The sequence below is a fragment of the Enhydra lutris genome, unplaced genomic scaffold, assembly GCF_002288905.1.
Source record: "Enhydra lutris kenyoni isolate GAN:26980312 unplaced genomic scaffold, ASM228890v2 scaffoldscaffold1, whole genome shotgun sequence".
NCBI lineage: Eukaryota > Metazoa > Chordata > Mammalia > Carnivora > Mustelidae > Enhydra > Enhydra lutris.
The window spans coordinates 68,120,440-68,143,548 of NW_019154085.1; the positions used below are offsets into that span (position 1 = coordinate 68,120,440).

A 23,109-nucleotide genomic window follows, 5' to 3' on the forward strand; every position below is an offset into this window, starting at 1 on the left:
CTGAGCAAGATACTTAAAGAGGAGATTGAAGAACTCTAAACTAGATCCAGGGACTGGAAAACCGTAATTGCCTGGGCTCATGTGAATCAGAGACAAGCCCCTCTCCTGCTCAAAGCCCCTAAGGGCTTTCTCTGGCAAGAGGATAATATGTTTCATTGGTAACCCCAAATCCACAGTAAAAGATTGAATTGTGTTCCTTTTGTGTTACTGCTGGAGAAGGAAAGCTAGTGTGCACCCAATCTAAAATCATTTAGGTAAATGTGAAAGGTTTAAAAATCCAGTTTTAACATTTAAAGGGGAAAGATTTTAGTTTTATCACATTCCTCTGTGACGCCTATAGTATTTAGAAGAGTAAAAATTCTTTGCTGAACATTTTTGTAGATATTTTATTGAAGAACCACATACATGCAGAAAAATACCTAAATCATAAGTTACATGTTTTCATAACGTGAACACACTCATGTACCCGAATCATGAAACAACATCCCAGGCATCTGAATTTTCTTGGTAACCATTGTAACATCTCTCAGTCATGATAACTGCTCCTGACTTCTAACATCAGAGGTTAGTTTTGACTTTGGAAAAAATGCAATATAACAGGATCCAGATGGGGGAGAAAAAGCTGTTGTGATTTATTGTTCAAATTTGCTTTTCAAGCAAACATATTCCAAGTATTTCCTTTTCATATGTAGATGTTCAAGTTTCCTCATCTAAGATGAGGGCAATGTCTGAGTGATAGGATGGCAATGAGGATGATGACGACAATAATATTAATTTTAAAACACTTATTAAGATTAAGCAAGCTGGGGCGCCTGGGTGGCTCGGTGGGTTAAGCCTCTGCCTTAGGCTCAGGTCATGATCCCAGTGTCCTGGGCTCGAGCCCCGCATCGCATCGGGCTCTCTGCTCAGCAGGGAGCCTGCTTCCTCCTCTCTCTCTGCCTGCCTCTCTGCCTACTTGTGATCTCTGTCTGTCAAATAAATAAATAAAATCTTAAAAAAAAAAAAAGATTAAGCAAGCTACTTAACCTCTCTGTGCCTTAGCTTCCTCCTCTGTATAATGCTCATGGTAACGGTAATCATCCCTTCCTCACAGAGTTGAGGTAAGAATTATAATGTAAATGTAAACATGTAGAGCACTTAGCATGGCGCCTCCTATCTAGCAAGGGCTCAGTTGTGTGTGTGTGTGTGTGTGTGTGTGTGTGTGTGTGTGTGTGTGTAATAAATGAGGTTAACTCAGAAGAGGGTGAGATGATTGTTACATTTTCATATTAGCTACATTTTTATTTTACTACAGCCTGATCACACATATTGCAAAATGCTCTCTACTGTGTGGATGAAAGGTCACAAAGGCATTGGGTCAAGAGGCATTTGTTTTTCTTGAGAACTAGAAAATCCTATATGGTGCTCCACTGAATCAGAGGAGAAAAAGCATAAGGAGGGGAGGCTGTGTGTTTGAGTTGACTTCAATTTTATTTCTAGACTTTCATCAGCCTGCAGAGAGTGCTTTATATTTATTTTAAAAACACTTAATGGGTCACATACACAAATAAAACTAATGAAATCTGAATTAGGTCAGTGGATTATATTGACGTCAATTTCTTAGTTGTGATATTGTACTATGGTTATGTAAGATGTTACCATTGGTAACACCAGGTGTTGCTAGCTGTGTGAAGAGTATATAGGCTATATCTGTATTATTATTATTATTTTTTAAATTTATTTGACAGAGAGAGAGAGATCACAAGTAGGAAGAGCAGCAGGCAGAGAGAGAGGGGGAAGCAGGCTCCCCGTTGAGCAGAGAGCCCAACGTGGGGCTCGATCCCAGGACCCCGAGATCACGACCCGAGCACAGGGCAGAGGCTTAACCCACTGAGCCACCCAGGCACCCCTCTCTGTATTATTTCTTACAGCTGCATGTAAATCTATAATTATCTCAAAATAAGAGTTTAAAAAAAAACATGCCTATGGAGCCACACACTTTGAGCCCAGGGCTGTCCTAGTCTCAGGGTACAAGGAGAAACAACAAAATACATTTTTGCACTCAGAGAGGATGAGAAGGGACTTTGAACTAGATTTTAAAAGTATAGTTGGTGAAGCGTCTGCCTTCAGCTCAGGTCATGACCTCAGAGTCCTGGGATCCAGTTTTGAGTTTCGGGCTCCTTGCTCAGTGGGAAATCTGCTTCTCCCTCTCCCTCTGCCCCTCCACTCCGCTCATGCTCTCTCTCACTCTCTCTCTCAAATAAATAAATATAGTCTTAAAAGAGTTCCAGTTGACTCTGGAACAGCATGGGTTTGAACTGTAATACAGATCTACTTACAGGTCAATTTTTTTTTCAATAAACACACTTTACAGTACTGTAAATGTTTCTCATGATTTTCTTAACATTTTCTTTTCTCTAGCTTACTTCATTCTAAGAATGCAATATATAATACATAAAACATATGAAATATGTGTTAATAAACTGTTTATGTTATGAGTAAGGTTTCCAGTCAATGGTAGGCTATTAGTAGTTAGGTTTTGGGAGGTCAGATGTTATATGCAGATTTTCTTTTTCTTTTCTAATTTTTTTTTTTTAAGATTTTATTTATTTATTTGACACTCAGAGATCATGAGTAAGCAAAGAGGTAGGCAGAGAGAGAGGAGGAAGCAGGCTCCCCGCTGAGCAGAGAGCCCGATGCGGGGCTCGATCCCAGGACCCAGAGATCATGACCTGAGCCAAAGACAGAAGCCCAATCCACTGAGCCACCCAGGTGCCCCAATATGCAGATTAACAGATTTTCAACTGTGTGGGGATCATTACCCCTAACTTTGCTCAAGGATCAAGCGCTGTAACCTTGTTTAAGGATCAGCTGGTCTACCTGGTTGCACTAAATGGCTTGAAAAGATTCATCAAATATAGAAATGATTATCTGATAAGTCTCCACGTCCTCAAGGAAGTATAACCAATCATACTCATAAGATATCCATATATGCACTAAAATTAGTAAGTAGCAATTCTTCAGACTTTGGATTAGAAAAGAATCCTGTCTTAATGGTGAGGGCTGTCAAGTGTTGTGGAATGGAATGAAAGGATAGGAAGATCGACATCTTGTGCTGAAAGCTTTAAAGAGGCTGAATTCACATCTTTCTTTGTAGGTTTATATTTGTCTCTGCCTGAGAATGGATTAGATAATCTCATACATTTTTGTGATCCTATGAAGTTCTTTATATTCAAATTATAAATGTCTTTATTAGGAATGTGCCCTTTTTTTTTTTCTTACTAGAACTAAGCAATATACAGGATACACTGTGGATATAATGGAATCTATCTTGCAAGGAAATATTCTTCAGACTTTTTCAACCTGCCCTACATTTTTAGATCCCTAAATTTTCCCTGACATGGACCGGAGATGTGGGAATGAGGGTGGGTAGCAGCAGGATATTGTCTTCAGAACAAAAATTAATCACATGCTGGTTAAGGTGACCATATAATCTGTTGCTTAAACCAGGACACTTAAAAAAAAATGCTTTCAAAAAAGTTTTTGTTAGGGGCTCCTGGGTGGCTCAGTGGGTTGGGCCTCTGCCTTCGGCTCGGGTTGTGGTCTCAGCGTCCTGTGATCGAGCCCCGCATTGGGCTGTCTGCTTGGCAGGGAAACTGCTTCCCCCTCTCTCTCTCTGCCTGCCTCTCTACCTCCTTGTGATCTCTGTCTGTCAAATAAATAAATAAATAAATCTTTTTAAAAAAATGTTTTTGTTGACGTTTAATCTACATGCAAGAAAGTGTACACTGAATCTCCCCTCAGTGAACACTTATGTAACCTGCACCCAGACAGAGAAACAGAGTATTAGCAGGAAGCTAGGAATCCCTTGTATGTTACTTTCCAGTTACCGCGCCCTTTCCTCACAAGGGTAACCAATATCCTGACTTTTCTTATTGCAGACATGAGTTTTTCTTGTTTTTATACTTTGTATAAATTGAATCCATACAGTACATACTTGTTTATGTCTCATTACTTGGCATCAACATTATAGGTGGATTCATACTCTTGGGTGAAGTTCTAGTTATAGATTATTATATATATTATGTATATATATTTTATATATAATACATATATATTATATATAGTTATTATTCATTCTCTTTATTGTGTATTATTCTATGGTGTGAATATATCACAATTTATTTTTTTAAATTTTTTAAGATTTTATTTATTTGACGGAGATTACAAGTAGACAGAGAGGCAGGCAGAAAGAGATGGGGAGGAAGCAGGCTCCCTGCTGAGCAGAGAGCCCGATGTGGGGCTCGATCCCAGGACCCTGGGCTCATGACCTGAGCTGAAGGCAGAGGCTCAACCCACTGAGCCACCCAGGCGCCCATATCACAATTTATTTATTCATATTATTCATTATGGTCATTTGGGAGGTTTCTAGTTTTTGGCCACTACAAATGGTGCTGCTAATAATGTTCTAGTGCATGTCTTTTGGTGAACATAAATACATACTTCTTTGGAGAATATACCCAGGAGTAGAATTGCTGGATCATAAGTTATGCTCAAGTTTAGCTTGAATAAATACTGCTGGTTTTCCAGAGTGTTTGTTCTCATTTATCTCCTGCTATGGAACATGAGAGCTCTGATTATTTTCCATCCTCTCCAATACTTGGCATTTTTCATGTTTAGCCATTCAGATATATAGTAGACATAGTCTTATTTGATTTTAATTTGCATTTCTCTGTTGACTAATGAAGTTGATATTTTACTTATGTTTCTCTTTCTATTTTTGGATGTAGTTTTTGGTAAAATACTGGGATATATTCTTTTGTCTATTTAGATTGTGGTGCATATTTTTCTATTCCTTAGTCTATCTTTTCTCATCAAACTAAGACACACACACACACACACACACACAGAACCAGTCATAAGATTAATAATTTAGTTTTGGATTTGCTGAGCTTGAGATATATGGAGGCATCTATACAGAGATGTCAAGAAGCTGTTGCATTATGTGGGTCTGGAGTTCAGAAGAAAGTTCTGGGCTGGAGATATGAATTTTGGAGTCCCTGCCATGTAGGTGGCATCTCAGTGAAAGAGTGAATGAGGTCACCCACAGAGAAAAAGTCTTAGAACTGAGCCTGAGAGCCACCAGGGTTTGTTCATATGCTGGGAGTAAAGAAGATGCTGGCAAAAGAGCCCAAAAAGGAATTCTTGAAAGGCAGGGAAGAGGGGAGAAGCAGAAACCATGTGAAAATGGTTTCATGCAAGGGAGTGTTAAGTGCTTCAAAGTGTTCAACTTGTGTTGATTAAAAAAATCAACACCTCATTCTGTCTCCCTTCGTCTCTTCTAGCCATCATCGTCTACAGACTGCCATGGACCTGGAAATGCAGCAAGCTCCTGATGAAGTCCATCCATGCAGGGTTACACACCGTTGCCGCCATTCTCGTAATTATCGCTCTGGTGTCTGTTTTTGATTTCCACAATGCCCTGAGTATCCCCAACATGTACAGTCTACACAGCTGGGTCGGACTGACGGTTGTCATACTCTACATCTTACAGGTCAGTGTTTTGGTGTGTTTATAAACACGTTATAAAAATAAAACAGTTCAGATACCAGCGATGTTTTCTATACATTTGTATTTCTTGGAAATCATCTTTTCATTCCCCCACTAGACTCTGCTCTGTTTTCTTTCCATTGTTCGTATTGTTCCCTGAGGGGCCACCAGAACTGCAGAATTCAGTCTTGAGTGTGAGAGTTTAGATATGGGCATATCTGTGTAGGGAAACTGCCATCTCCATAACACAGAGGCTGCCATTATGTAGACCTCAAGTTCCATGTGCCAAATAAACAAGCATAGGTAAGAGCTACAGATTTCTTCCCCATATTTCCTATCGCTTCTATTTTCTAACTTTATGAATGAAGATATAAATTTTACTTCTCTGTTAGATTTTGTAGGCTCAGCGATTAGTTTAGTTTTCCCCTTTCCTCACTTAGTAAAAACACATACTTTGGAGAGCACTGTATTTAAACATAAGTTAATGGAGTTTGAAAGGGATGTGGCTGTTCTAGGTCACTGAAGGGAAAGGTTAATTTTAGAAATCTTTTTGGTGTTAACCACCTTGATGAAAAATCTTTGTCAACTATGTCAACTCATTTCCCTTGCCTTGTGACAGCATATATCCAGCTACGTAATTGGGATATCAATGTAAACTTCAGTTTTCTGTGAATATAGGAGAAGAAACTGGAGTGAATCTACAAAACCCCAAGGCATATCTTTTTTTTTTTTTAAGATTTATTTATTTATTTGAGAGAGAGAGAGAGAGAAAACATGGGAGTAAAGGGCAGACGAAAATGGAGAGAGGATCTTAAGCACAGAGCTCAATATGGGGCTCAATCTCATGACCCTGAGATCGTGACCTGAGATCATGACCTGAGCCAAAACCAAGAATCTGACTCTCAGCCAACTGTACCACCCAGGCACCATCTGCAACAAGGCATATCTTAAATATATGAATGTATGACCTCTTAGAAAAAGACCTCTTACCAGGTATCTGTCATTTTTCTTATTAAAGAAAGGCTTTTAAAGCCATAAAGCTTCTTGAATTTTAATTAAATAAAAGTGAATGTATGTATGGACTGTATTGATTATTTAAGTTTGCATTACCATGACTGGAGCTAGGGATCAGAGAATGAAAAGGGGCCAGACAGGATGGGAACACAGAGAAAACCCTGGATCAGACACGATCTTACTGATAAGAAGGAAAAAGAAAAGTATCTCTAATTGGATAGCTGAGCTTAGCTCAGACCTCCTGTCCTCCAGGTTGATTTTCCCTCCGTGTTCTTGTCTGGGAGGCAGCTTCTTTTCTCCCCCAGCAGCTGGTGGATCCTCCCCGTTCAAAGAATAGGAGGCAAGAACAAAGGCCATTGAGATGCTGCCAGTTGCTTTAGGGCCCCCCTTGGCTTCCTGGTGTCTCTTCAGAACTTTCCTCAGCTCCGTGTTCTGCTCTCAGCTGTCCATTCCCTTCACTTTGTCTCAATTCCTCTGCACCACTTCAGAATGCCAAACACAGAAGCCAGAGCACTGTGTGAAGCATTCTTCTTCTCTCTCCTGGTCCTTTGTGGGAGATGGCCTTTGTCGGGGCTGAGGAGGCACGAGTTACACAACCAGTGGCAGAGCTGGGACTCAGGCCCAAGTCCAGGGCCCTCCCCACGAGCACTTAGTTCTGCCCTTCCCATTATGTCCCCATGATCACTCAGCTAACCTTCAAGCATCCTCATCTGGAGGGTGTATCTCTGAGGAACAGAATGGAAACCACCCCAAAGCTATGTAGCTTTCCTGTGAGAGAGTTCTGTGGTTCTGAGTGCAGTAATTAAATCGGACTAGATAAAATACCTTAACTGAGTCATGTGGTTGTATAGAGCTGTTCAGATAATTCAAGATTATCTCCCAATCATAAGATCCATAAACTAATTACATTTACAAAGTGTCTTTTGCCATGTAACATAACATATTCACAGCTTTCAGGGATTAGGGTGTAAATATCTTTGCAAGTGTTGGGGGCAGCATGATTCAGCCTACTACACCTATGAATAAAAAAATAGAAGAAATTCTAAATGAAACGAAAAGCTGATTCTTTAAAAAAAAATAGACAAACCATTGCAAACCTGATTGAGGAAAAACAAAATATACAAACTTCAGAATAAGAAAGAAATATAATCATAGTTACAAATAATATTTTGAAATTAGGACAGGTTATTAAATTTTAATACACAGTAATATACTTAAAAATCTTAAAGAAGAAAGGACTATCTTCTTGCTAAATATAAACTACCAGATTTGATCCAAGAGGAATTAGAAAACATAAACTGGCTAATAATACTAGACAAAATTGGTAAGTTTGTTTGAAATCTATCACTAAAAAAGGCATTGGGTCCTTACTGTTTTGTACCTTTGAACTTCTAGGAACAGGTACTTTCAACTATTCCAGGACACCAAGAGAAAACATATTTTCTTAGATATGGCCCCATTGTGCGTTACATACCACACCCAAGATGGCGGTTCCAATGAGAAACATCTTTACTAACACCAGCTTAAACTGTGAAACACTGAAGACATTTCTGTCAAATTGTCATTCAACTTTACCATGGAAATTTTAGCTACAAGATGAAGAAAAAAAATCAGTATAAATAATAGAGAATTTATGACCTTTTTTTGATTTATGGATCATGTGATGTATGTCTAGTAACCCAAGAGATGGCTAGAGTAATACGAGCATTTGGAAAGGTGGCTGGATATAAGATAGTCATTCATAATTCATTAACTTTTGCCTAAACTGGAAATAACCACTTAGAATAAGAAGTAGAATTCGTTTAAAATGTAGATATAAAATTATAAAATACCTAGAGATAAATTGAACAATGAGGGTATAAAATCTATATGTAGAATATATAAAATACTACAAAATCTTATTAAGAAAACATGGTATAATTAGAGAGATACCATGTTACTGAAAGAGAAAAATTAATATGGAAATATCTGTCCCTCTTCAATCATATTTATGTTTAATATCATTCTCATTTTAAGCCCAATGGGAGTCTTAAACTTGCAGAGCAAATACTAAGGATAATAAAAAAATTTTGAAAGAGAAGTGAAGGGATACTTGCCTTATTCAAAACAAGTTATTAATCCAAAAGTAAACAAAATATAGTCATGGAAAAACCAGAGAGGACAAAAATTGTCCAAGTATGTAGGAGAGCTTTTTTTTTTTTAATGACACTATGGTGTTTCAATTTAGTGGGAAAGAATGCTTATTTAATAAATGTTACCATCAGGGGCACCCGGGTGGCTCAGTCCATTGGGCATCTGTCTGCCTTCCACTTGGGTCATGATCCTGGGCTCCTGGGATTGAGCCCGGCATTGGGCTTCCTGCTCAGCTGGCAGTCTGCATATCCCTCTCCCTCTGCACCCCCCCTTGTGCATGTGCACACGCACACGCTCTCTCTCCCAAATAAATAATATCTTTTTTTTTTAAAAAAAGTTATCATCATAATTGGTTATCCATTTGGAAGAAACCAAATAAATAAGCAAAACAACTCTGCATATAAAACAAAAGAAAATAGATTCCAGATAGATTAAAGTCCTAAATATTAAAAAAAAAAAAAAGCCAATGAAAAGAGAAGAAGAAAATTAAGAAGCATATAATCTGATTTTGGGGAGTCCATAAAGTTGATAAGAAATCAAGTCGTAAAGGAAAAGAAAGACCTATTTGATTACATAAAATTTTTAAAAAATTATATGGGACGGAAGATACCAAGGTCAACAGAAACTGCACCAGGGGATATGGGGAATAATCATGTCGTGTGTTAAGGGTTAATACATTTAACATATAAAACAATTCTCTCTTTTTGTTTTAAGATTTTATTTATTTGTCAGAGAGAAATTGCACAAGCAGGGGGATTGGCAGGAAGAGGGAGAAGCAGGGTCCCCGCTGAGCAGGGGCTGTAGGACTCCATTCCAGGACCCTGGGATCATGACCTGAGCTGAAGGCAGACGCTTAACAACTGAGCCACCCAGGTGCCCCTAATATATAAAACAACTCCCAAAAATTAGTGTTAAAAGGCAACCTCATAGAAGAATAAATGGAAAATTTGAATAGGCAGGTCAAAGAAGAAAAACTTAAATTACCAATAAGCATATGTCCAACCTCACTAAGAAGTTAGGAAAATCTAAGTGAGGACAATAAAATGGTCATCTTCCCCCACAAGGTTGTCACAACAACGGTGGTGATGTTCCTTGCTGCCAAGGGTGTGAGGTAAAGGGTGCTCTCTTCTTCTGCTTTTCTACTGCTGGCAGGAAAATACATTGTTACCAAATTTTAGGGAAGTAGTTTGTTAATAGCTACTAATTTTTTTTTTTAATTTGGTTACCCTTAACCTAACAATCCCACATTTGGAGAGAGTGGAAATTAAAAATACTGTAACATAAGGAACTCTAAAAAGGATTTTTAGTGGGGCACTGTTTATGCAGACAGGAAGCAACTGAAATCTCCATCAATAGGAATGGTTAAATAATCTGGGGGAAATCAGTGGTGGATATTATAAAGCTACTACAAGGAACGTAGCTCTGTCTACTGACCAAAGTAAAATCATGATACGTTTTTCAGTATAAAAAAATACTGAAGAGGGATGCTTGGGTGGCTCAGTCACTTAAGCAACTGCCTTTGGCTCAAGTCATGATCCCAGGATCTTGGGATCGAGTCCTGCATTGGGCTTCCTGCTCAGTGAGGAGTCTGCTTCTCCCTCTGCCTGCTGCTCCCCCTGCTTGTGCTCTCTTTCTCTCTGACAAATGACTAAGTAAAATCTTTAAAAAAAAAAATACTGAAGAGTAAAATGTATAGTAAAATGTCATTTTTTTTAAAAAAAAGGAGGGGCACCTGGGTGGCTCAGTCAGTTAAGCATCTGCCTTTGGTTCGGGTCATTGTCCTAGGTCCTGGGTTCAAACCCCATGTCAGGCTCCCTGCTCTGCTTGAAGCTTGCTTCTCCCTCTCCCTCTCCCTCTGCCCCTCCCCACTGCTCATGCTTGCTCGATGTCTCTCTCTCTCAAATAAATAAATAAAATCTTTAAAAAAAAATAAAAATAAAAATAAAGGAAAGAGAGAAAGAAAAAAAAACAATATATGTTGATGTGTAAAGAAAGGTGTGGGAGAATATACCACACTACTACATTGTGGGAGTGGGTAGGATTAGTTGGGGGGGTATTTTTAAATATGTCTTGTTTGACTTGTTTGAACATGTGGCTCTTTTGTTTTAAATATAAGTAAGTCATATGTTACATAAAAATCATATATACAGGGACGCCTGGGTGGCTCAGTTGGTTAAGCAGCTGCCTTCGGCTCAGGTCATGATCCCAGCGTCCTGGGATCAAGTCCCGCATCGGGCTCCTTGCTCGGCAGGGAGCCTGCTTCTCCCTCTGCCTCTGCCTGCCACTCTGTCTGCCTGTGCTTGCTCTCTCTCTCTCTCTCTCTGACAAATAAATAAACAAAATCTTTAAAAAAAAAAATCATATATACATAGTTTGTTTTTTTTTTTAAAGATTTTATTTATTTATTTGACAGAGAGAGACCAAACAGGCAGAGAGGAAGAGAGGAGGAAGCAGGCTCCCTGCCAAGCAGAGAGCCCAATGCAGGACTCGATCCCAGGACCCTGAGATCATGACCTGAGCCGAAGGCAGAGGCTTAACCCACTGAGCCACCCAGGCGCCCCAGTTTTTTGGTTTTTTTTTTAAGATTTTATTTATTTATTTGAGAGAGAGGGAGAGAGCACAAGCTGGGGGAGGGGCAGAGGGAGAGAGAGAAGCAGACGCCCTGCTTCTGCTCAGTGAGCCAGAGTCAGAGCTCGATCCCAGGACCCTGGGATCATGACCTGAGCCCAAGGCAGATACCTAACCAACTGAGCCACCCAGGCGCACCCTTACGTAGTTTCTAAAACTAAACAAGCAAATGGGTGCCCCTCACCACAGTTGTTGAGGGGCTCACGTTGTGCTTGGTGCCTGTGGTTGTTTAGGAATCAGGTGAACAGTGTCCTGTCAGGGAAAGAGGACTCCATTCCAGCTTTATTCCTTTGTTGCATGATGGCTGTTTTCAAGTTATTTGCATTGCTTCTCCATGGAAGTGACAGAACTTATCACCCAGGTGTGCTCAGGAAATGATTACATGGAAGAACATTTCCTTTCTCCGAGAAAAGAAACCAATTGTCAGCTTGCTTTCTTCACTTCAAGCTCCCTCCTCACTATGATTTACAAAGATTCCTGCCTGCATAGTCTTAGTTGTAAAAACTAATGAGCCACAAAAATACGCTTCACCAGAGACCTGCTTCTGTCAGATTTCTGAAGTCAAAAGTACAAAAGGGAAGCAGTGTCTCTGTCTGAACCAAGATGAGTTCTAGGCGGAGGTTCTTGGAGCTGCCACTTGTGGGTGGAGAACAGGAAGCCCCAGTTTCTTGGAGCAGCAGCAGCTGCTGTCTTTCTGCCGGCTTCCCTGGCCCCCGCAGCCTGCACTAAAGTCCCAGAGTTTAACTGTGTGTGGACCATTCACCGAGTTTGTGAGGTTGGTTTGCACTCCCTGCCCCTATCCAAGAACACTTCAGAAAGCAGTCCTACCACAGAGCGCAGAAGAGATGGTCAAGTTCAGATCCTCTTACCTTAGCGCTTAAGGTTGTCTTAGCTTCCCTGTCAGGATTTATCCACCAAGTGAAGCCAGTGTCAGGTGATTTCAGTAAGTAAAGGAAAGAAGGAGGCAAGGAACAAAGGCCACAACCAGAAAAGGCTGAAGGGTCTTCCTCCTTCCTCAAGTTTTGCTATGGGTTGTAAAGCGTTTCAAGTGTAGAATTCTTTTCAACTTGTGACATCTAGCCTCTGGGGCATTTTTAAAAAATAACAAACTATCAGAGGTCCAAACTGTACTCTGATTGGGCTTTGTTGTCGCCTATCTGACCTCTGCTCCCCTCAGCCTGTTGCCGGGGTGGAAATAGGTGGAACCTACTATCCTTGAGCCTACCCCCAAAAAGAGAGGGCCCATCTTTCCTGAGTCCATAGATTAAATTCCATAAAAATGTGTTTGGGTCTACTTGTCTGTTAGATGTTTTCTTGACTGAGGTACTTGGGCCCAGGGTTGGACCAGCCTGGATCATCTAATCTGCTGCCTGCCCCCTGCCCAATTCCACAGCCCCAGAAACAAACACAGGAATGATTCCCCTGCCAAGCAGAGATCCTTTGTTTACCCTTTGGAGGAGGAAATTAAGCTGAAATTTCTTTATGAGAGTCTTCTCCCAGATTTTGCTAACACATATTTTCTTAAGATTTTATTTATTTATTTGACAGAGATCACAAGTAGGCAGAGAGGCAGGCAGAGAGAGGGGGAAGCAGCTCCCTGCCGAGCAGAGAGCCTGATGCGGGGCTCGATCCTAGGACCCTGAGATCACGACCTGAGCCGAAGGCAGAGGCTTAACTCACTGAGCCACCCAGGCACCCATATTTTCTTTTCCTTTTCATCTCTCTGAGGTATTCCTTCTCTCTGCTTCCAAGGCATCCTCTTAGAGTAGTTCTCAAAGTCTGGTCCAAGGAACCCTGGGCGAGTGGAACCAAGATTTTTCAGGTGGTCTTTCTGTTCAAGTTCTTTTCCAGTTATTTGCATTGCTCTTTTCATAGTACTTTTCATAAGACTAAAATGGTATTTGTCTTTGTCACAGTTTCTCACAAGAGTTCAGAGGGCTTTTCCAGAGGCTGCATTATATATGCTATCCCGTAAGACTGAATGCAGAGACAAATAGAGGAATCCAATTACCCATTATTGAACCAGATCTTAAAATGATTTGCAAACGCGCTACTCAGTTCACTATTTTTTTGTTTTACATAATATAGTTATTTTTCCACAAGACATGTTATTTATGTAAATATATAGAGAATTTATTTTCACTGTTAAATGAATAAGTATTTTTAGAAGTTTCAGCTTTAATTTCTAATATGGTAAATGTCAATACACATAATCCATATAAATAAAAGCTCTTTGGGGTTCTCAATTTAAAAAAACCCTATTGTACGTATTTAGAAGTTACAAATCTTGATAAAGTTACAAGATCATGATAAAATTAACTGGTGCTTCCACCATGCAACCTAATTTAGAAAATATAGAACCCCTACCCACTCCTACCTCAATCCCATTTCTCTCTACCTACCCCATCCCCCAGTGATAACCATTCCCAGAAATTTTTTTTTGGTCATTCCCTGTTTTTCTTTATAATTTTGCCTCATACTGTGAATCCCCTAGTAATATGTTGTTTATTTTTCCTTTTTTACTATTTAAAAAATAGTCTTGTAATATTTGCATCCTATTGCAACTTTTTTTTTATTCTGCTGATTCAGCTATATTGATTCCTCTAGCTATATTCATTTTTATTTTTGTGTCCCATTGTACAAATATATCATGAATTTACTTATCCATTCTTCTGTTATTAGATATTTGGGCCACTCTCAGTTGGGTTTTTGTTTTGTTTTGTTTTGTTTTTTTAGATTTTATTTATTTATTTGACAGACAGAGATCACAAGTAAGCAAAGAGGCAGGCAGAGAGAGAGGAAGAGAAGCAGGCTCCATGCTGAGCAGAGAGCAGAACCCTGGGATCACGACCTGGGCTGAAGGCAGAGGCTTTAACCCAGTGAGCCACTCAGGTGCCCCTCTCAGTTGGTTTTTGTTCCAAACAATGCTATATTGAACATTCATATACAATGGCCTTCATAGGCAAAGGTCACTCTGGGTGTATATTTATGAGTAAAATTATATACTCAACCTAAAAAAGAAATACCAAGTTGTTTTCCAAATTGGTTGATCCCAGTGTGTTCCTGCCATCGGCATATAAGAGTTCCCATACGGTACCTCCTTGCCAACATGTATCCTCTTCAAACTTTTTAATGATTGCCAAACTAGTGGTTATAAAATAATGCCTTCTTGTGGTTTTAATGTTTATTTCACTGATTACTCATGTTTCTCTTCTCAGAAATACCTGTTTGTATCTTTCATACGTTTGAAAAATGAGGTTTTTTTTTTCTTTTCCTTGAAGATATGTAGGAGTTCTGTGTCAGATTCCTTTTCTTTTATATGTATTGCTTATCTATATCTTCCAGTTTGAAGCTTATATTTTCTCTTTTATTGGTATTTTCTGATACATAGAAATTCTCAATTTTAATGAAACAAATTAATCTTTTTCTTTAAGGCTATTATTTTTTTATTTCATTTTGATAATCTGTTGGTGAGATTTTCCTTTCCCCTGAGGTCAAAATAAGCCAGAAAATCAGGTTCCACTCCAGATGACTGGATCAAAAACTCTGGTGTGGGCCCAGCAATATGTGCTCATAGCCCGCCTGGGGGTTCAGAAGCATGCTGTTTGAGATCAATTAAAAGCTCGTCTTCTCTAATCTATCAATATAATCAATTCAGTAGATTTTTCTAATGTTAAACTTGGGTGAATTAAAAACATTTTAAATGTCTCAAGGTTCTTTTGCTCTCTGAAATACTCAAACTCTTATCTTTTGTTGTTTTATTTGTGTGCTAACTAGGCTTCTCAGAAAGGTCATTTAACAACTTTATGACTTCTGTTAGCAAGAGGAAATATGACCCCTTGCTTCTTTCTCGCTCAGATCCAGAGAGCAAGTAGTGTTTAAGAACCTGGGATTTGCTGGGGCGCCTGGGTGGCTCAGTGGGTTAAAGCCTCTGCCTTCAGCTAAGGTCATGATCTCAGGGTTCTGGGATCGAGCTCTGCATTGAGCTCTGCATCGGGCTCTTTGCTCAGCGGGGAGCCTGCTTCCCCACCCCCCCCACCCCCCCACCCCCGCTGCCTGCCTGCTTGTGATCTCTCTCTCTATCAAATAAATAAATAAAATCTTTAAAAAAAAATGAACATGGGATTTGCAATCAAGGAGGCCTCAGTTTGAATCAGGTTCATCCATTTGTCGCTGGTGACCTTAAGACAAATTATTGAATCTTTCTGAACCTAGTTTGCTCAACTATAAATTAAGGCTTTTGATATATCTTTCACAACATCATAATCAAAGCCAAATAATGCATGGAAATGCTCAGCCTAGGGCTTAGCATACTAGATTGGCACAAGTCAACTATTGTTATTAGAACTTTAAGTCTTGTGGAAGGCTCCTTTCTGACCCGAAGAGGGCATTTTAAATTTTATTTCTGCTATAGATCCCAGGCACCTTCATGGTTGAGAACATATATTTTGTGTCAATGAAATTTTGTTCATGAGTCCATCCACTCATTCAACAAAGCTAAATTACCTACTGTGTATTAGATTCCTTGCTAAGCTGTAGGGTATGTGTTGTTCAACAAGACAAGCATGGATACAAAGAAACATGCTTTCTGTCCTCAAGCAACTTGCAAGGGAGACTGGTCTTTCCCTATTTGGTAGATAAGGTGGGTGTGGAGTGTTTTGGGAGAGCTCTCATATGGTATAGGGATTAAAGGAAATCAAACCAAAACCTGAAGTCATGAGGTCGGTGGTGAAAAGGGCATATTATAGGGGCATGGGACAGTATGTGGGTAAAAGTTTGTTTTGTTTGAGGAACAAGGAGGTCAGACTACCTGGAGTGGAGTATGGTAGATGAATTGGAGGCTGATTACTCATGTTTCTCTTCTCAGAAATACCTGTTTGTATCTTTTGTCCATTTGAAAAATGAGGGTTTCTTTTTGTTTTCCTTGAAGATATGTAGGAGTTCTGTGTCAGATTCCTTTTCATTCCTTTCATGTAGATAGACTAGCTTGCAAGTATTTACAGAGTTTCAAATGAGAAAGGATGGTGGCCTGAAATGTAGCAGTAGCAGTGACCAAAGTGGATAGTTTCAAAAGATAGTTCAAAGATGAAATTAATGAGATTTGGAAAGTCAGCATAAATATGGGATGAAAGTCACTTGCAGGCTTGAACAAGTAGGGGATGAGAAAGGGAACATTAGAGGGGAAGCAGAGGGCTTGAGGAGTGTCAGATGCTCTAAAAAGTCAACGAAAATAAGGTCTGAAAACTGTTTTTTGGGTTGAGTGACCTGGAATTCGCTGATTACCCTGGAGAGCAATTTTCTTGGAGGACAGAATCCAGATTTCAGTGGATTGAAGAAGGGTGGAAGGTGAAAAATAGGCAACTCAGGAGGTTTGGCTAAGAAGGCAAGGGGCGAGAGAGGATGGCAACTGGACACAACTGGACAAGGATGAGAGTCAAAGCAGGTGTTTGGTTGTTTTTTCTTTTTTTCTTTTTCTTTTTCTTTCTTTCTTCTTCTTCTTCTTCTTCTTCTTCTTCTTCTTCTTTTTTTTTTTTTTTTTTACTTCTTTTCATTGTGAGAAGCTCCGGTGTGTCAAAATGCTCCCAGGATGGCCCCAGTAGAGGAGGAGATGTTGTAAAGGCTAGAGTGAATCTATAGCTATGTCTTCAGGAAGCAGGTTGCCAAGCCCAGCTGGAAAATTGAATAGCGAACCGTATTGTAATTGAAGAAAGTAGGAATTGTTGGCTTGGGGTGCTTTTTTGGTTTGTTCGATTTGGTGGCAGAAGAGTGAGACTCTGTTTTTCCCATGAGATGGTAATAAAATCATCTGCTGATAGAAGGCACACAGGACAGCGAATAGTTTGAGGAAGAGGGAACTTGGAGAACGAGCTGAGAAATCAGACCATTGAAGGATTGTTGAGCAGTGTTGAAGTGCTCATAGCTGTGAGCATCATAACCATGATTTATAGTGATGTCATTCGCTGTGTGATTTACTTCAGTCGTACCTAGCAGACCAGAGGTAGTCCTGGAGATGGCTGAGCCAGTGCTGGGGTATCACCATGTGCTCGTGATGCCAGACAGTGCAGCAAGGAGATGTGGGATACTGATAAGGAGAACGTAGTGTTCACTTTGTGTGTCGTCTCTCTTTATAAAAAACTGTGGACATATTTTAGTTGGTGCTGACTATATTTTTTAATCGCTGGAAGAAACAGGCTTTTATATTTGAAGAATGCAACTTGGAAATGGCCCAAGACAGAGCTTCTCAAAGTTGTGGTCCCTAGAACAGCATCATTAACATCACCGGGGAAATTAGAAATACAGATTCTGAAGTTCCACTCCAGACCTGGTGAATCAGAAACTCTAGGGATGGGACCCAAGAATATGTGCTTTCAATCCAGGAATGAGTGAGTACATAAATAGAGAAACGGAGAGGACCTCCATCTGTCAATCGCTTGATTGCTCATTAAATCCACCTCTATAGTTAAAAGAAAAAGGAAATCATACCAAATACAGAAGCTAGTTAGGCAGTTATTTCCTGGTTTCATTAATGATGTTTGCAAATAAAAGCTCTTGTTAGCTCTCAAAGTTCACATGTATCTTTTTTTAAAAACTCATTTGTTTCATACATGAGATAAAACTGGAATAGCAAAATATATTTGTGAGTGGATAATAATTAATAATTAACTGAGAAAGCCTAGGTATTTGGTATAGGAACTTTAAAAGTAAATTTTTATTGTCTATTTCCAATTATAAAAAGAATATATATTAACTTTAAAATTTATAAAATATAGAAAAAAAAGAACCAAAGTCATTGATAATGCCATAATCTAGAGATACCATTATATTTTGGCTTATTTCCTTTAGGAAATTAGGGTCATACTACACTTTCACTTTAATATCTAAATAATAATTTTTTAATGAGATTTTATTCTTCTTTAGCTCTCTTAAGAACTCCAGTGTGGTGCAGAACAGTTTTCTGCAAGTGATGGTTTCTAAACCCTGGAGCACTTTGTTTGCCCATAGTTGGCTCTTAATACGTGTTTGAGACTGAAGGTAATGGAAGATTCCACCGCCTTCACTGTTAGGAATTTTCCAGACTGCAGTTAACCCATATTTCTGAACCAATGTAAGTGAATCAAAAGCAGTGATCTTCAGACTTTCACATGTATTAGGAATCGCCTGGGCATTCTGGTAAAATGCAGATTGCTGAGCCCAGCTCCCAGGAGTTCTTATTTAGCAGCTCTGGATGTGTCCCAAGTATCTCTTTTTAAAGAAAGGCACAAGCATTTCTGATTCAGGTCTTCAAGAACCACTGACTTAAAAGGACAGAGGGATTTTTTTTCAGTCCGCTGGGTTTCAAGCTACCATAGTACTTGTAAGATGGTAAGGCAAAAAGGAAATAAAGAATGATTATTCTAAATTATAAGTTTTTATAAGTTACTATAAACTTGCATCATTTGGAACACTTTTAATCAAAGTGAAGCATTCTGCAATTTTTTCCCTTTCCTCTTAAAAGCAATTTTCTTGGGGCACCTGGGTGGCTCAGTCATTAAGCCTCTGCCTTTGGCTCAGGTCATGATCCCAGGGTCCTGTGATGGAGCCCCACATCGGCTCCCTGCTCAGCAGGAAGCCTTCTTCTCCCTCTCCGACTTCCCCGCTTGTGTTCCCTCTCTCCCTGTGTCTCTCTCTGTCAAATAAATAAATAATTAAAATCTTTTAAAAAAAAAAGTAATTTTCTTTTGCCCCCCCCCAAAAAAATATATATATATATATTTTTTTTAATGGTGAAAGTAACATTTAAGGGGAGTTAAATCCCCTGGGGTCCTGTAAGCCTATTTCTGGCACCTCACCATCTTCGATCATTGAGCCCTACAGGATTATAAGAGGTACACATGGTAAGGCCTGAAAGAAAGAAGAGAATATACAGTCTTAGGGATGAAGAGTCAGGAGAACAGGAATATGGAAAATACATATTCCCAAGCACAGAAAAGGTGTGGTGACTTTACTCTCACAAGTGTAGATGCACTAAATCCTTGGTGGCCACTTATCTGAGCTCCCTTTTCATAGAGAAGGCACAACCTGTACATCAGGTTGCTTGCCCTTTGATACTAACACAATCACTAAACTTCACTGAAGGAGAATTAGCAGCATTCTGAACCGCCGGGGGGGGACCCTCTGTACCATTTTTCATACAGCGAGGCATTTGTGGCCTTAAGTGGACAACAACATAGGCACAACCAGCCTATCCCATGTATTTTTTAACTTCCATTCATTACCATGTCCCAGAAGCTGATTCTCAATGTGTTTTAGGGTCTCAGACCCCTTCTGCCTTTATTCTTCTGGTGTGCCCCCTGCATTAGTCCTTTGATCTCAGGAAAGATGAACAGTGATGTTGTGTTCTTCCTGTTCTTCCCTCTTCTCATATTTGTTTTCTTTGGGTGGTAGGTCCAAAGTAGGCACCTGAAAAAATGCCCCTTTAAATTCAGCAGCTCAGTGGTCATCTTCATTCTCCTGGGGAGAGGAGAATAGTTAATAGTTGATCTGGGCAACAAAACAAAACAAACTGGAAGTGTCACCTGACTTCATTTTCATAAGAATCTTGCTATCCTCTGCAGAAAAATATCCTACTAGGGCTTTAATTGTCAAGCAAATGGACTCTGCAGGATTCATTTTTTCCTCATAAAACAAAATTGTCAACTTCTTGGCACATACTCTTTTAGGCTGAACTGAATGTGTCCTATTGTATCTGCTTTTAGTGACTTGAAAATCTTTTATTTCCTCTTCTACTTGGCAACCATAAGCAAATAGATAAAAACAAACAAGAAGATACCAGAATGTTCACTGTAACTTTGTTAATGATCAGAAAAAAATAGAAACAGGAACATTCATAGAGAGAGAATTGAGTAAATTACTAGAACAGTAGCCATGAAAAAGAATAAACCAGATGCACATGAGTTGTCATGAAAAGATCTCCAAGATATACTATTAAGGGAAAAAAGCAAGATGCAGAACAAGTATGTAGAGTAACATGCCATTTATAATTTTTTGGTTTTTTAGGAGTTTATATATTTATTTGACAGGCAGGGATCACAAGTAGGCAGAGAGGCAGGCGGGGAGAGAGAGGAAGGGAAGCAGGCTCCTTGCTGAGCAGAGAGCCCAATGCGGGGCTCGATCCCAGGACCCTGGGACTAGGGACCTGAGCCAAAGGCAGAGGCTTTAACCCAATGAGCCATCCAGCCACCCCACCATTTATACTTTAAAAAATCTCTCTCTGTCTTTACATACACACACAAGCTTGTACAGACATACAGATTTTCTGGAAGGGTACTTGAGAAAGTGGTAAGAGGTGTTGCCTTTGAGTAGTGGAACTAGAGCGTGGAAATATACCTTTCATCTTATGCCCTTGGCTCTGTAGGAAGGTTCTTCCTTTTGCACATAATTGCTTTTACAGTAATAATTTTAAAATTCGTTAAAACATAGAATTAAATGATAACCTTTGTACTTGTTGATGTTCAGCTTCTCCTAGGGATTTTCATCTTTCTGCTTCCTTGGGCTCCGCTTTCCCTCCGAGCATTTGTCATGCCCATGCATGTCTACTCTGGGCTCCTCATCTTTGGAACGGTGATTGCCGCGGTGCTTATGGGAGTGACTGAGAAACTGTTCTTTGCCCTGTAAGTTGCATAGTTCTCCTAATTATATTATTTGAGCTATAAAATGTTAAATACTTGTTCCTTGGAAAAGCATAATTTAAAGTAACAAAATTTTAAAAATTAAAATGTATTACACATGTGGTATAGCATTAATAATGCTTGGAAGAAGGACCAAAAAGTCCAAAAAACTGTATCACTCTTACAAAACAACTACTGAAGTTAGGCATGCCCTTTTAATCTTTTTGATGTACATCTTTTTAAATTCATTGTGATTATGGTATACATACATTTTTATATCATGCTTTTTCCAATTTTTAAGTGCTCTAGGTGTTCCAGGTTGCTATAGTATTTTCATACTTACCATTTTTAACAGTTTCATGCTATTTCAATTGAGTTATTTTGGCATAACTTAAATTTCTCCTTAATGTCAAACTTTAAGGGAATTTATAGAAGGGGTACCAGTGTGCATTTTTAAGCAGATAAATTCAAGACTGTTTGACATGTGGCTGGATCGCCCTATTTGTAATTGGACACACTCTCTCTTTTTTGTAGGAATAGTTCTGGATACAGTAAGTTCCCACCAGAAGGTGTTTTCACAAATACCCTCGGCCTCCTGATTGTGGTATATGGGGCGCTCATTTTTTGGATAGTCACCAGACCACAATGGCAACGTCCTAAAGAACCAAATTCTGTCCTGCTTCAGCCAAACGGAGGCGCTCAAGAGGGAGCCGGAGGCTTAACCGTCAACTTTAGCAATGTGGACACACCAGATTCAAAATTAAACCACGAAGCCTCAGCAAAGAAAAGAAACTTCACTGCTGATGAGGTTGGCCAGAGATCCACCATGTAAAATGTTGTAGAGATGTGGCCCAATAACTTCACTTTTAAAAACCAGCCTTCCAGTTTAACTTCTCCTGTTTAGCCCCAAGATGATTGAGCTCTGCAGTCGATATTTATTTTAATCATAAAGTAGGATTCCTTGGAAGAGTTTGTATGGATTGAGGCCTATGATCTTACCTGAATTGGAAAGGAGACGATCTGTGTAAATAGTAGAAGATATAAATGGTGGTTATGTTACTTCTTTCTTATCATGGACCAAAATATTTAGCACAGTGCCTTACATAGAACAGATAATCAAAATGTGTCTCTCCAAAACAAACAAACAAAAAACTTAAAAAAACCAAAACCAAAAACAAAAATATGTCTCTCAGTTGGTAAATGTCATCAGTTAGCAGCATCTCTGGCCTCTTGTCATGAAGTCATTTCCTGTTAATTCCAGGAATCCAATCCTAATGTTTTAGAATCAGATCTGGGGCAGGGTTTATACTACACAGATAAGGAGGAGAGTGCAGAAAAATTCAGGAAAGTGACTGGTTCCCTTCTCCCAGTGACTGTCCCCTGTTATCTATCCCCCTCACTCATTTGAGCTCAGATTGGCCCTGGAGACCAGGGTTTGTATTAGAGCATTTTGGAGTGATGACTGAGCCAAAGGTAGCTAAAGAAATCTTCTCTTGTCAGACCTGGAAGTTTTTCCAAAACTCCACTGCATCTCAAAGTTTCCTTGGGGTTTGGTGTACTTTCTAATCCAGATTCCAAAACCTAATTAGTAGGGACCATGCCTGAAAACATATGTAGCATAAACTGTTCTCCACACCTCAAAGGGCACTTTTTCCCAAGTTTCTGGGTTTTTTGTTTTTACTAAAGATTTTGTTTATTTACTTATTTGACACAGAGAGATCACAAGTAGGCAGAGAGACAGGTAGAGAAAGAGGGAAGCAGGCTCCCTGCTGAGCCCAATGCCGGGGCTTGATCCCAGGACCCTGAGACCATGACCTGAGCTGAAGGCAAAGGCTTAACCCTCTGAGTTAAGCACCCCCCAAGTTACTGTTTTTATTTTAAAAAGTACTTATGTGGCACTTACTACATGCCAGACACTCTTCTAAGTACTTTACAAATATTAACTTGTTCAATCCTCAAACTTTATACTATCACTATCTCTATTTTACCACTGGGAGATCTGGAGGTGAGAAAGGTTAGTAACTCTCCCCAAGGTCATTCAGCTAATTGGTAGCAGAACTGAGGTTTGACACGTGGCTGACTCCTCAGTCCGTGACCCTAACCACTTCACTCTGCTACATTTTCTGTTCAATACTAGTTTGTGCCTACTCTGACTCAC

At 39.5% G+C, this 23,109-nt stretch overlaps 1 protein-coding gene across 2 annotated transcripts in view; it reads left to right on the forward strand.

The window, feature by feature from the left end:
• The window catches only part of LOC111142943 (cytochrome b reductase 1), a 34,457-nt gene extending 11,808 nt beyond the window's left edge, over positions 1-22,649 (forward strand). The window contains exons 2-4 of one of the 2 annotated variants that reach the window (XM_022496302.1): positions 5,325-5,533; positions 20,800-20,954; positions 21,486-22,649. In XM_022496302.1, the coding sequence (XP_022352010.1) occupies positions 5,325-5,533; positions 20,800-20,954; positions 21,486-21,783 (662 nt within the window). In that variant the 3' untranslated portion in view covers positions 21,784-22,649. The remainder of the gene's footprint in view (positions 1-5,324; positions 5,534-20,799; positions 20,955-21,485) is intronic. The other variant, XM_022496310.1, reaches the window with a different exon arrangement.
• The last annotated feature ends 460 nt before the right edge of the window (positions 22,650-23,109 follow it).